The 13,395-nt window shown below is 57.0% G+C and overlaps 1 protein-coding gene across 1 annotated transcript in view; it reads left to right on the top strand.

The window, feature by feature from the left end:
* Positions 1-4,052: 4,052 nt before the first annotated feature.
* Positions 4,053-13,395, top strand: part of KCNG2 (potassium voltage-gated channel modifier subfamily G member 2) — a 31,240-nt gene continuing 21,897 nt past the window's right edge. Inside the window, exons 1-2 of the mRNA XM_040632347.1 lie at positions 4,053-5,518; positions 9,665-10,270. Coding sequence (XP_040488281.1) covers positions 5,456-5,518; positions 9,665-10,270 — 669 coding nt within the window. The 5' untranslated portion in view covers positions 4,053-5,455. The remainder of the gene's footprint in view (positions 5,519-9,664; positions 10,271-13,395) is intronic.

Genomic DNA, 13,395 nt, shown 5'->3' with positions numbered 1-13,395 from the left:
CAGTCAGTTAAGCGTCCGACTCTTGATTTCTGCTCAGGTCATGTTCTCAGCCCCGTGTCGGGCTCCACACTTGGTGGGGTGTCTGCTTCCCTCCCTCTTCCTCTCCCTCTCCCCCTCCCCCTGTGCACACGCTTTCCCCCTAAAAAATAAATAAATAAATCTTTAAAAAATAATTACATTATGCATAAATGGTATAAGGGTGCCTGGCTGAGTCAGTCAGTGGAGCCGATGACTCTTGATCTCAGGGTCGTGAGTTCAAGCCCCACGTTGGGTGTAGAGAGTCTTATTTTTTTTAAGAAGTCTATTTAAACCATTTTTTTAAAAAAAAAAAAGCATAAATGGTGTAAAGAAAACAAACACCAATTAAAAAGCAGAGAGAGGTTGACAGACTGGATGGGAAACCGGGACCTGACTGTATGTTGTCTGCAGGAAAGCACTTCAATACAGTTCAATACAGTGCCCTACACAGGCTGACAACAGGAGGTGTGACGTATCACGCAAACATCAGTCACAGGGAGGCTGAAGCGACCGTATTTTGTATTTGATAACGCGGATGAGGGGCAGACACAACGCCAGGACAGAGAGGGACACTACAGTCGCTGAGACGCAAGCCTTGGAGACACAGCCACGCGACGTGTGTGCGCGAGGAGTGCCGAGCGGGGTGACTGTGACGGGGGTGGGAGCGGGTTTGAGGTCAGCACAGCTCCTCTGAAACCCCAGTGAGGTGGTTTTGTAAAGAAAGAGAAATTTATTCTGGAACGTACGTGGAAAGGCGCAGGGATTAGAATCAGCGAAGGCTGTCTGGGGAAGAATGAAGGGGACGAGCCCCAGCCCGGGTCTGGCGACAAGCCGCACATGGTGGTGGCCGGACTGCATGCTGTCAGCAGCGGACGCTGGCACCCTCCACGGCACAGACAGAAAACCCACAGAAGAGATACACAAACAGGCCCAACTGCGGGTTTTTTGGTCTTTTTTTTTTTTTAAGATTGATTTATTATTCAAGAGAGAGCGAGAGCCCAAGTGGCAGAGACAGGATCTCAAGCAGACTCCGCCCGGCTCGATCTCATCACCTGAGTCCAAACCAAGAGTCGGACGCTTCACCGACGGAGCCACCCACGCGCCCCCCCAACGACTCAAGGAAGGAAAGGTGCTGGAACAGACGCCAAGAAAGTGACCTCCAGCCAAGTCCTATACCTTACATGAAAAGTAGCTCAGAATGGATCACGGGCTTAACGTAAAATGGAAAACTATCATCTTTAGAAAAGGAACAGTAGAAAACCTTCGGGGTGTTGGACTTGGCGACTCATTCTTAACACCAAAAGCACAGTCAGTAAAAGAAGAAACGATAAATTGGACCTTATCAAAGTAAAAACGTTTGCTCCACTGGGCACTTAACCCAGAGGGAAAGAGTCCTTTACGGAAGCGTCTATAGCAGCTGTGTTCGTGGTGGCCAAATCCTGGAAGTGACCCGGCGTGCTGCGGCTTGGGGATGGTTACCCAGACTGTGGCCCCTCCATGCCACGAGCCATCACCAGGACAAGGAGCAGCCTGGACGAGCTTCCAGAGCAGGAAGCTGAGCAGAGAGAGCCGGTCCTGGATGTTACCTAACAGTCCATCTATGTGCCTCCTGGGTTTTGGGGTTTTTTAAGTTCATTTACTAATTTTTTTAAGCAATCTCTACACCCAGTCTGGGGCTCGAACTCACAACCCCGAGATCAAGTGTCACAGGCTCCTCCCACTGAGCCCGCCAGGTGCCCCCACCACTCCTGGGTTTGACTGGAGGACAGAGAAGGGAAGGCTGGTGTTTACTGGGGTTATGGAGGGGCCGGGAGGGAGGTGGGCGGCGGGGGGGCCCTGGGGGTGGTGGCGGTTCTCTCTGCGTCACCCGACACCATGGCCGTGAGACTGAGCTGCAGATTTGCAAGATGCTATGGTGGGCAAACCGGGGGAAGGGCACACAGGATCTCTGCAAGCTTAAAATTAAAAGTTTAATTTAAAGAAGGCTTTGAGGGCATAGACCCAAGCGCACTGCTGTGCATGCCTACACACCGATACACCTTGCTTTGTGAGTTACCAGATTCCTGTGTCTTACGGATTTGGAGATTATATGTGGTCCCCATAAATCACAACTGGAAAATAATCATCCGTTTTTCTGTCAACAACATGGCTAATGAGCAAGTTTTCAGTTCAGTTCATATATACACTTTAGAAGCCTCTTGTAGCTTGTGTTGCCTTGACATACAGAAAATAAACCCATTTCAAAACAAAGTAATTGAACACATATGAGGTTAAAAAAATCAGGGGAGCCAGGCTGGCTCAGTCGGTGAAGCGTCTGCCTTTGACTCAGGTCATGGTCCCAGGTCCTGGGATCGAGCCCCGCGTAGGGCTCCCTGCTCAACGGGGAGTCTGCTTCTCCCTCTGCCCCTCCCCCTGCTATTGCTCACACTCTTTTCTCAAATAAATAAAGTCTTTAAAAAAAACAGAAAGGAATTATAGGAATGACCCTAATAAGTACTAATTCTTTTAAGACTATGAGATCTCCTAAGAGTCATGTTTTAAAGTTATTTACTTTTGACTCTTTGTTTTTAAACAGCAGGTGGTATTTGTCTGAATCCATGCAACGTTGGTCTTGTGGGACGGTAAGAACTTAAACAGCGCGGCTCCTCCCCCAGCATTAGCCGGTGCTCTCGCATCAGGAGGCGAGTGGGCTCGCACGGGCCCACGCCAGCTGGCTGGTGGAAGGGGAGCGTGTGTTGTTGAGACCACGTTTCCCTGTGGCCCCAGGCCTGGTGCACGTGTCTGCTCTTGTGAACACAGGTCATCCCAGAGGTTAAATGTTTCCCCCCCCGCGGAGCAGAATGTGCGCCTGGGAGGAGACCAGACACGCCGGGAGGGGGACATGGCTGGACGGACGCTCCCGGCTGCGGTGGCTGGTGGTGAGCAGGGAGGGAGTCCGCTCTGCGAAGACACCCCGAACCAAAACTGAGGCGGGAGCAACCAGCAGAGCCTTTAATTGCTGCATTAATTATCTTGCAACATCTGTTGTGTGAACAGTTCTAGATGCTGAGGCAATGGCTGTGAAGCAGAGACCAAACCGCTCTGAGCTTCCTCCTCGCCAGGACGCCCTCCCGTCTCCCGTGCCGCGTGGGGTGGACGCCCCGGCCGCCATGCGATGTCCGCCAGCCTCCGCGTGGACGTCTGGCTTTATTGTGTCTTCCCTCGTGCGGCTGCTTGACTGAGTCTGCTTTGAGCCGGTTCTGACCCTCGGCACTGCTGACGTGAGCGTGCACGTCCCAGGCCCGGAGCGCGGGGAGTAGCCCCCGGCCTCCACCTGCCGATGCCCGCGGTGCCAACCCGAAACGCCGGGAGACGGTGTCCGCGTCTCCTGGGTGGGAGCCCCGGTCTGAAAGCCAGACAGGGTGTCCTGGAGCCACTCCGTGGCACCCTGGCGGGGCGCGTGGACACAGGCTGTTGGAGCTGCGAGGCGCCCGCTGGGGGAAGGCGTCCTTAGTGGAAGCGAGGGCCCCACATGAGCACCTCCAGAAGCTCTGAGTGATTTCAGTTCAGAGAAGGTCGCCATGTCCCAGCAGCTGCTCTTTATTACGTTTCCCGAAAGGCTTCTGTGACCCCAGGGTGACCTCACTGTGTTCTCACACATCGGCATGTGGGAAAACCCCGTGGACCCACTCAGAAGCACTTCCTCAGCTCCACCCTCAGCCTCGATTCCACATTGTTCCTAAGCACCTACTAAGCGCAGGTGGAGTTCTCGGCATTCGGGACATGGCGGTAAAGCAAGATGGACACCACCCTGCCCTCCTGGCTCCTGGCTCGCGGACAGGTGTCCCTCCCCGGCCGCCCGCTCCCCGTGCCGGGGCTCAGCCAGGCAGGCCTGCGGGTCTGCGGTGCTCACGGCAGCTTCGAGGTGCCCCCAGGCCCTCCTGTCCCCGGCGTGTGGGTCCCCCGTTCTGTGTAGCTGCTCACAGCTGCACACGGCAGCTGACATGTCTCCAGCCGGGGGCCTCAGCTGGGGGGCTGCAAGGGCCAGACTGGAATCCCCCAGGGCTCACGCGCTCGCCCGACAGGTGGCTGATGCTGGCTGGAGCCGGAAAGCCACATGTGGCTCCCTGTGTCATCCTGGTTTCCTCACGACGTGGCACCGGAGCCCCACGGCGAGGTTCCTGACAGGGCGGGAGCCGCTGGGAGGCCTGTCCTCAGAAGGCACGCAGCACGGCACCCGCTACGGTGCCTCGCTGGACGGAGCGCTCCTGTCCGTCCTCCTGCTTCGGGGCTCCGTCTGGACACTGTTCCCAGCAGGACGTCTACCATACTAAGAGGTGCCACACTGACCCTAGCCAGAAGGCCCAGAAACACGGCAACGCCCCTTCAGGAGCACAGCGTGGGCCTCAGCGTGCGTGGAGGAGTCACGTGCCGAGACCGTGCTCGCGTTCACACGACCTTTTCCATCCTCACGAGGCAGCTGCTGTTGTCCTGTTATTGATTCTGGTTTATGGGTGTGGGATCTGCAACTTCGTGGGGTCGTGCGGGAGTCGGTGTCGGCCCGGCCGCCATCATGCTATCCCACGATGGGGCTGGAATTGAGGGCATTACAAGTGCCCACGGCGACCACCACCAGACTGTCTGCTCCTCGGCGACACGACTTAGGAAGCTTCCTCCCTTCTCACGAGGGTGTCCTGCCGCTCAGGGACACGTTGGTCTGGACTCTTCACTCCCTGAGGAACATCTTGTATTCAACTTAATCTCTGCTATATTTCTGTGATGTTAAATCACGCCCAGGAGCCTGAGCTCGGTCCGGACGTGCTGAGTCACCCCTGAGATGTAGACATTAGTTAATGCAGAGGACGTGTCCCAGACGACGTGGTGCTCACCCGGCAGCATGACTGGAGCAGTGCGTGGAACCCAGGTGGCAGGCTGCTGTGTTCCTGACGGAGCCACGGCCACCCTGGCCCTCCCACACCCACGAGGGGTCCGCGAGCCAGGGTTGCTGGTGGGGACACTTGACGTAAGGAGGACAGAGCTTCTCCGTGGAACCCCAGCCAAGTGGTGGCAGGGCCACAGGTAAACTCCTGGCCTCTGACCCCAACTTGGTCCTCCTCTGCCTCAGCGTCAGGACTCAGGCTCCTGCCTTAGTCGGACTCTTGCCATTTTTTCTGGGGAAATCACATGGGCCATGTTCTTAGGCCCCCTAACCACTTCAACCAGAAACCTCCTATGCGCTGGGCCATGGGCCGGACCACACTCCAGCCACGTTCATGCCAGCCTTGCCACCATTCAGGGGGCAGGTGACGTGTGGGGCAAATAGATGGGAACACATGGGGCAAGGCGGAGGCTCATTCATCACTAGCCCGTCCCTACGGCGAATACTTCCTGACCACCGGCTACGCTCCAGGGACCGGCTACGCTCCAGGGGTGTTTGATACGTCAGTGGGCACAAGAGATGGCAGCCATACCCTGGTGGAGCTTGTGTTCCAGCAGGAGCAGAAAGAAAACACACAAGTGGGTAAGCTGCCCGTTCCCCCAGGAGCAAAGTGCTCCGGACGAAGGGCAGCACTCGGCAGGTTGGAGGCTGGGGAGGGATGGGGTCTGGGGTGTGGTGTGAGCGAGGGATGGAGGTAAGGTTTGAACCAAGACTAGCTGTGGCATCTAGGCAGGTGCTCAGAGCAGAGGAACAGCCCCCAGGGAGGCGAGGGGCAGGAGGATGATGGGGAGGACACCGCACCAGCCGTGTGAGCACTGCGTGGGCCGGACCTTCGTCCGCGGGAACTGACGCCAGGGGAGTTTGGGTGGGAGGGATGGCTGTCAGGCCTGGCTGCAGTGTTGGGCGCAGGGGACCGGTAGGGAAATCTGTCAGGAGCGGTTACAAGCAGCCCCAGCAGGAGAGGATGGTGGCTCAGGCCAGAGGCATTCGGTGGCTGGACCCTGCCGCCCATCAACACAAGTCAGGAATTCCCCAAAATATCAGACGTGGGTGTCAGCAACCTGTGATCAGCCTCGAGGGGTTCCTGCAGAAGTTTGCGAGGTTGGGACCACAGGCCGGCCTGAAGCGGCTGCCAGTGCTGTGCTGATGGGCAAGGAGGTCGGGGACGAATGTGCATTCCCTCTGGGCCAGATGTGGCGGTCCTTCCCGCGGGATGGACACCGCTCAGGGGGAAGCCGGCCTGGCCTCACTGTGACCCTCCTGGCAGATGGGGGGTCTGGGCATCCTCTTCATGCAGTTCCCAACCTTGTGTGTCTAGGGCTATAAAATGCCCTAAGAGAAGCAGCACGGACCTCATTCCGCTGGAATCTGTGAGCTGGACACGAGTGAGGGAATGGCCAGGCTGGCTTCGACATCCCATTCTGAAGCCAGTGCTGGGAGTGTGTGCGTGTTACAGACGTGAGCTAAAGGTCGAGGTGCTGGGGGTTTGTGTTACATCGCAGAACACTGCACCAGCTCCTAGTGGCTCCCCGGTCAGGCTTCCTCTCCCTCCTCCAGCCCTCGCTGCTCCTCCAGGCCTGGTTTCTGCTGGCGTGGCCAGGAAAGGAGCTCGGGACCCTCCGGGAGCCGTCCCATCTGTGCACCAGCATCTTCCTATTTCTTTAAAGTCCCAGGGACTGTGCGCTCCACACACAGCTGGCCTCACACCCCCCAGACATTTGAGCTCAATTCCTCCAGGGCACTCGGAGGAAGGGACGCAGAAGCCAGGAGCTAACCTGGGAAGCAACCCCAGGAATACCAGTCTGGAGTGACCAGAAAGGGAACGCAGAGCGAGTCAGCCAGGGAGGCCCCTCGCGGAACTAGAGAGCCGTGTTGGCCTCTCACCCCAGCTCCTCGGCCCCGGTGAGAGCTGCCCCTGCAGACACTGAGTCTCCAGCATCTTTGGTCTGTGCTGGGCAGGCAGGGCAGGCCCCGGTGGCCGGAGAGACCCAGGCAAAGAGACACACATGCTGGCAGCTAGGAGTCCACCCAGTGTGTGCACAGGCCTGGGGTTGTGCGGCCAGGGGAGACCCAGGGAGATTTGGGGGCCAGGGGAACATGGGTCCTGGGGATGCGGGCCCAGGGGGACTCAGTTTCCTGATCCGCTCCTCCTGGTCTCTTTACGGAGGTCTGTTTTCTCTGGCGTTTTCAGTTCCCTCTTTCATGTCTTCACGTGTGTGTGAAGCTTCTGTCATGCACACTTGCTGGGAGCCAGCTCTTAGTATCCACAAGCCCGCTGGAACTTGCTCGGTGGGCTCCTGCCCTGTGTGCTCCATGGGCTTGTTCTCTAAGTTCAGCTTCGTTGAGGCACCATCGGTGGGAATCCCATGAGGCCGGAGGGGAGAGCTGGTCCCCCTAGACCAGGGGCACCGTTGGTATTTGCGCTGCTTTCCAGCCCTTGGTTCTGGGGATGTCCTGTGCATGGCAGGGGTCAGCAGCACCCGAGCTCTCTGCACACGGCTGTCCATCCCCACAGTGAACAATGGCTCCAGGCCTCGCCACATACGCCCTGCGGCCGCTAGAGAACCAGCACTCTAATTTTTTTTTTTTATTTTTTATTTTTTATTTTTTTTAATTTTTATTTATTTTTTTTATAATGATTTTTTATTATATTATGTTAGTCACCATACAGTACATCGCCGGTTTTCGATGTAAGGCTCGATGATTCATTAGTTAGAGAACCAGCACTCTAGACGGAGTGTGTATGGCTCCAACACGGGCCACGGGGACAGCACCAAACCCAGACTCCCTTCCACGAGGGATCATTTCTTAGCTTTGAGCCTCACAAACCAGAATTCCAACCTCAGAACCACTGCAGGGGGGGCTCTGGGATCCATGCTCTCATTTTACACCAAAGCTGGGCAAAGAAAGCTCATGGTCCTATACCGGCAGCTGGATTTTTTTCTAGTTTATCCTTTTCCTGGGGGCGTAGCCTAGCAAAGGCCTCGGGAGTTCACTCCTCAGCTGCTGTCCTAACAGGTGGACCGAACTACCGTCTATCCAAAGTGAGCGAGTCTGACAGACCCCACACCCCGGACAGTAGAGGGATCAGACTCCCTTACGCTACCCCGTGGTGATCTGAGACGTCGTTTTGCTATGATGAGTGAAGCTGAATATCTCTTCATATGTTTAGAGGCTATTTTTTCCTTTCCTGTAAACTTTATGACTTTTGCCCGTTTTTCTATTGAGCCGTCAGTCCTCTTAAAATCAGCAGGGCTTAGGTGTCTGTTGGGTTCCATGCTGGGAACGGAGGATGTGTTCGAGGTGCTTGGAGTGATGGTGCCGTCTCTTAAGTCAGCAAGAAGTTGACTTTAAACCCTTTTAAAGTGAGGGATGAATTATAGTCATATTTCTAACTGTATATTCTGGGGAAGGAAACTGTTTACAGAAGTTCCAGGGTCTAGCTGATTATCCCGTGCTTTTAATGATGATTCACCACCTACAGAGAATTTGGAGCACGCGTTTGATTTAGTTACAAAAGGAGTCCATCATCCTGTTCCACAAATTTAGTACGTGGCTCCAAGGTGGTGTGAAAGGGGCTGTGAGAGGGGGAGGGATCGAAGCCCTGTGCAGCCCAGGCAGGCTTTCCAGCATGGGTGTCATGGAAGTCGGGTTATTTCTCTGCCCCTCATGGAAGCTGACAGAAACCGCTGCCCCATCTTTGAGAGAGGGCGTGTAGTGCTTTCCCTCTGGGAAGTGCCACCTTCTGAGCTTCCCCGGAAAGGCAGCCACTGGTCCTCACCGGTCAGCCACACGTTGCTCCCGGGACACTGGACGGGGCCCTTGGAGTGCCACTCGCCGCCCCCACAAGGCTTCCTTGAGAAATCGCTGCTGCTGCTGCTGCTGCTGCTGCTGCTGCTGCTGCTGCTGATTTCCTGCCGTTTCAAGTTCAGATGTCTTGTTGCCCCGTTAAGGAGGTTCAGTCTGTGAGCCTGGGGGGTTGCACCAGCTGGAACTCTCAGAGCCTTTGAATCCCTCAGAGTCTTGGATTTGAGGAAGCAGCAGGAAATCTTGGCAGAAAGTTTCCATTGACCTAAACTATGACTGCTTTCAAATAAATGGGATCTTGCTCCTTCAACACAACTTCCACATCTCCCCCAACTTTCTGCCTAGCCACTGCCTCTGAGAAGCCCTCCTGGCTATCCAGGACCTTTCTGGGCTTCTGGGTGCCCTCCAGAGCACCCTCTTCTCTCTCATATAGACCTCCCCTTGCAGTTGGGGGTGCTGGGCTGTCTCTGTCCCTCAAATGGATTCCGAGGAGTGCTGTCCTCAGTGTCATGTGTCTGGCGCACACATGTTCATTCAGTGTCTCCTGACTGTGGGCAGAGCACACACGAGATTGAGTTGATCAGTTTCTTTCTCCCATGAGCAGCCAGCTTGGCTTTCCAAAGCCCAGTGCACACCGCCCCACAGCTTGATGAAAACTTCTCCCTCAGCCTTTCCCCCTTGACCCTTATTCGAGGAGCAGGTGTGCCTGGCTGGGATCCCCTGCGGGGGGGCATCGCCAGGGCGGCCATCCCTTGGCCACTGCCCTCGTCCCCGGCACGTGAATTGAGGCCAGGGCACCACCTAAGCGGGTCTGCGGGCCCTGAAGGGGTCCGCTCCGGGGGTCACGTGTGGACGTGGGACAACCGGGCTCCTTCCCAGGCCGGGTCCTCTGCGAGACCTGACACCTCTGTTCCTTTGCAGGCGCTGCGTCCTGAGCCCGGCCGGACGCCGGGGGCTATGGCGCTGCGCCCCGAGCCCGCGGGCGGCCGGCGCGTCGTCATCATCAACGTGGGCGGCTGCAGGGTGCGCCTAGCCTGGGCGGCGCTGGCGCGCTGTCCCCTCGCGCGCCTGGAGCGCCTGCGGGCCTGCCGCGGCCGCGACGAGGTCCTGCGCGTGTGCGACGACTACGATGCGGGCCGCGACGAGTTCTTCTTCGACCGCAGCCCGTGCGCTTTCCGCGCCATCGTGGCGCTGCTGCGCGCCGGCAAGCTGCGGCTGCTGCGCGGCCCGTGCGCGCTGGCCTTCCGCGACGAGCTCGCCTACTGGGGCATCGACGAGGCGCGCCTGGAGCGCTGCTGCCTGCGCCGGCTGCGCCGCCGCGAGGAGGAGGCGGCCGAGGCGCGCGCGGAGCCGCCGGGGAGCCCGGGGGGCGCAGGGCCCGGACGGCGCCTGCGGGACCTGCTCGACGACCCGCGCTCCGGACCCGCCGGCAAGCTCTTCGCCTGCGTGTCCGTCGCCTTCGTGGCTGCCACGGCGGTCGGCCTCTGCCTGAGCACCATGCCAGACATCCGCGCGGAGGAGGAGCGGGTGAGTGTGGGCGGCCCGGACGGGCTGGGGGTGGCGACGGGGGGTGGGGAGGGGTGTGGATGGGGGTGGAGTTGGGGTGGTGGGCAGACTGCAGCCGGCAGGGGGAGGCGGAGCTGGGCCTGGCAAGGGCCCGGCGAGGGCCTGCTGGTTCCCGGCTGGGTTGGTTGTGGCCAGGGCAGAGGCTGGGGACAGCGGGGGCCTGGAGGCAGCTAGGCCAAGGGAGAACAAGCTGAGTGCCGGTCTCTGACACCCTCCCCTGATGGTGGCTGACAGCGCAGTGCTGGGCCCACCGTCCCCCGCTGTGGTTGACAGCACCCAGAGTGAGCCTTCTCAAAGAGGCGCACAGACCAGACCCGCGGCTGTGCGCTGATCAGGTGGTTTCAGGAACTCAGTGAGGCTGCGTCTCTGGTCAGCAGGCCTCCCCTGAACCTCTCCAGTAGCCAGGCCTTCAAAGCGTGGACCCGCCACTTGCATCTAAACATTATCATAAAGGTCTGGAGAGCTGTGAGCTTTAATCTCTAGTCCTGTGGCTGTGAACCCAAGGGGACATGACCTCACATTCTTGCAGGACCCTGGAGCCGGGCCAGGTGTCTGCTCAGGCAAACCCAGGGTTGGCTCTGTTGAGATGCTGGGGCGCGTTTCTGAGCAAATCGTAGACTCTCTGCCTGTTTGGTCTGTGAGAATGCCGGCCCCTGTGGCCAGAAATGTTCCCAGGCTCCGATGTGACCCAACGTGTATCGGCGTTTGTGCACTGAGTGCACCATGGGACACCCAGGGAACATTCAGGAAAGGCCTGGAGTGTGTGCTGTCTGGGGCAGCAGGGCTGGAAGACAAGACAGTCCTGCGGTATTTGGAGGACAGAGTCGAGTATTGCCCCATGTTTCCTCCTTGGGGGGGGATAATCCCTCCACAGTCCCCTGCTCCCCCATTCCAGGGGCTGGGCAGAGGTTCTGGAACCCTTTCCTTGGGCAGTGAGCTCGAGATCAAAGCCTCAGAGCCCTTCAGAGGTCAGGAGGTCAGCCTGGAGCACACATGGAGGGGTCACCCCTTATCCAGAGACAATGAAGAGCTGAAGGGAAACGTCCTGCTGAAACATTATCTATTAGCCGGCTGACCGAGAGCATGGCGACTCTGACTGCGGATTAAATTTAAATGTAAATTATAGGAAATTGGTTCCCTTTGCCATTGGATGTCTGATTCCTGAGCTGTCGCTTCCAGGTGTCTTAACTTCTGCTTCAAAAAGGCACTTGCTGTGTTTGGGTTTTCTAAATGGCAATAACCCCGAATGGTAGGCAGGAGGGGAGTCATGTACATAAGCATCAGGACGCCGGAGAAGTTAGGGTTGCCTGGATTCCTGACATCCTCTCGGGAGTCCAGCTGGCCCTTGTGGAGTCCTCGGGGCACCCACTGGCCTCCATGTCTCCCACTGTTCGTATTTGTCGGCCCCCTGCCCCCCACTTCCTGAAACATCACTTCACACTGGCCAGGTACTGCCTCGTCCAGTCAGGTCTGGGATTACGAAGGAATAATTCCAGTGTCAGTGAGCTCGTGGTGGAATATGTCTGTGTGCTGCCCATTGCCTGGCGAGGGACGGCTATGGAGCACCTGGCCCTCTGCAGGTGGCAGGTGCTGAAGAAAGAGTAGGTGTCACTTATCGACTTTTTAGGTATGGTAAACTAGACGCAGAATTTACCAGTATCTTAACCATTGTAAAGTGTGTAGCTGAGTGGTACTGATACATCCATGTTGTGTGGTCATCACCAGAACTTCTTCATCCCCATTAAACAGGACCCCCCCCCCCAGCTCCTGGCACCCACCATCCTCTTTCTGTCTTTATGACTGTGACTCCTTTAAAGCCTCACATAAGTGGAATCATACCGTATTTATGTTTGGCGACTGACTGATTTCACTGAGCACAATGTCCTTAAGGTTCATTCATGTTGTAGCAGGTGCCAGAATTTGGTTCCTTTTTAAAGCTGAGTAGTATTTCACGGTTATGTATACACCACAGTTTGCTTATTTGTCTGTCTATCTATGGACACTTGGGTTGCTAACACTTGGGCCATGGTGCATGATGCTGCCGCCAGCTTTCATATAAAAACACCTGCTTGAGTCCTTGCTCTCAATTATTTTGGGTAGACATCCAGGTGCAGACTTGCTGGGTCATATGGTAATTCTATGTTTACCTTTTCGGGAAACCTCCTTACTGTTCTCTGCAGTGGCTGCACCATCGACTCTCTCCAGGCACCAGGCAGACGAGGCGGAGGGCAGAGGGGAAGAGAGAAACTGGGAGCTCTTTAGTATTTTCTTGTTGAGGTTTTTCCAGTAGAATTTAACTTGAAAGTCACAGGGCTAAAATATTTTCTGTATGTGATTTCTGGCTAAAAGATTTCTTTTTTAAGTTTAACTATCGATCTGAAGGCTCCCAACTGGGTCCTCCGAGGGGGTTGGCAGGCCCCTGGGCCTCTGGCTCTGAGGTTCGGGGACCTTCACAGCGAGAAGCATGCCTGCTTCTCCTGCACCACGTTCCCGCGGGCGTTCTGACTACAGGCACCCAGTGTCTTCTGGAGAGCCATTTTGGGGGAGCAGGGTGTGTCGTCGAGCACCCTAAGTGAGCTGAAGCAGTTCCCTCCGTCGGCTGTCCGCTTCCTCTCTGGCAGGGCCGGTGTCCACGGTTACTTTTGTGTGTTGGCACAGAGGAGCGTGAAGGAGACAGACCGTCCTTACTGTCCAGTATTAAAGAGGTTGGAGGAGAAGGGCGGGCTGTGTGTGGTTCCTGGGGCTGGTTCATACTTTGCCTCTGTGAGCGAGTGAGCGGGGTCCCAGCCCCGTGCCGAGCTGCAGGGAGCCCACGGCTGAAGCTGCTTCTTGGAGGACTTGGAGGACGAGCACCCTGAGAGGCTGAGGGTCTGGAGGTGCTGCCCGGGACAGCTGGAGACTCCAAGCTGCGTTATCGCCAGGTTCACCTGGTTCTGCAGCAGTCCTAACGTGAATAGGTCCTGGTTTCTTGGTCTCCAGTCCCCTGGAGTGTCCTTTCTCTCACCCTGGGGCGCCGCCCACCGACGATACGCACCCAGTTCGGGAACAAGCTGCTGCCCTGACGAGCTAGTCACACCTGGAGGGCC

This window comes from Ursus maritimus, unplaced genomic scaffold, assembly GCF_017311325.1.
Source record: "Ursus maritimus isolate PB19 unplaced genomic scaffold, ASM1731132v1 scaffold_18, whole genome shotgun sequence".
NCBI classification, from domain to species: domain Eukaryota; kingdom Metazoa; phylum Chordata; class Mammalia; order Carnivora; family Ursidae; genus Ursus; species Ursus maritimus.
Note: the sequence above shows the minus strand (reverse complement) of the source record. Positions and strands in the feature narration are given on the sequence as shown.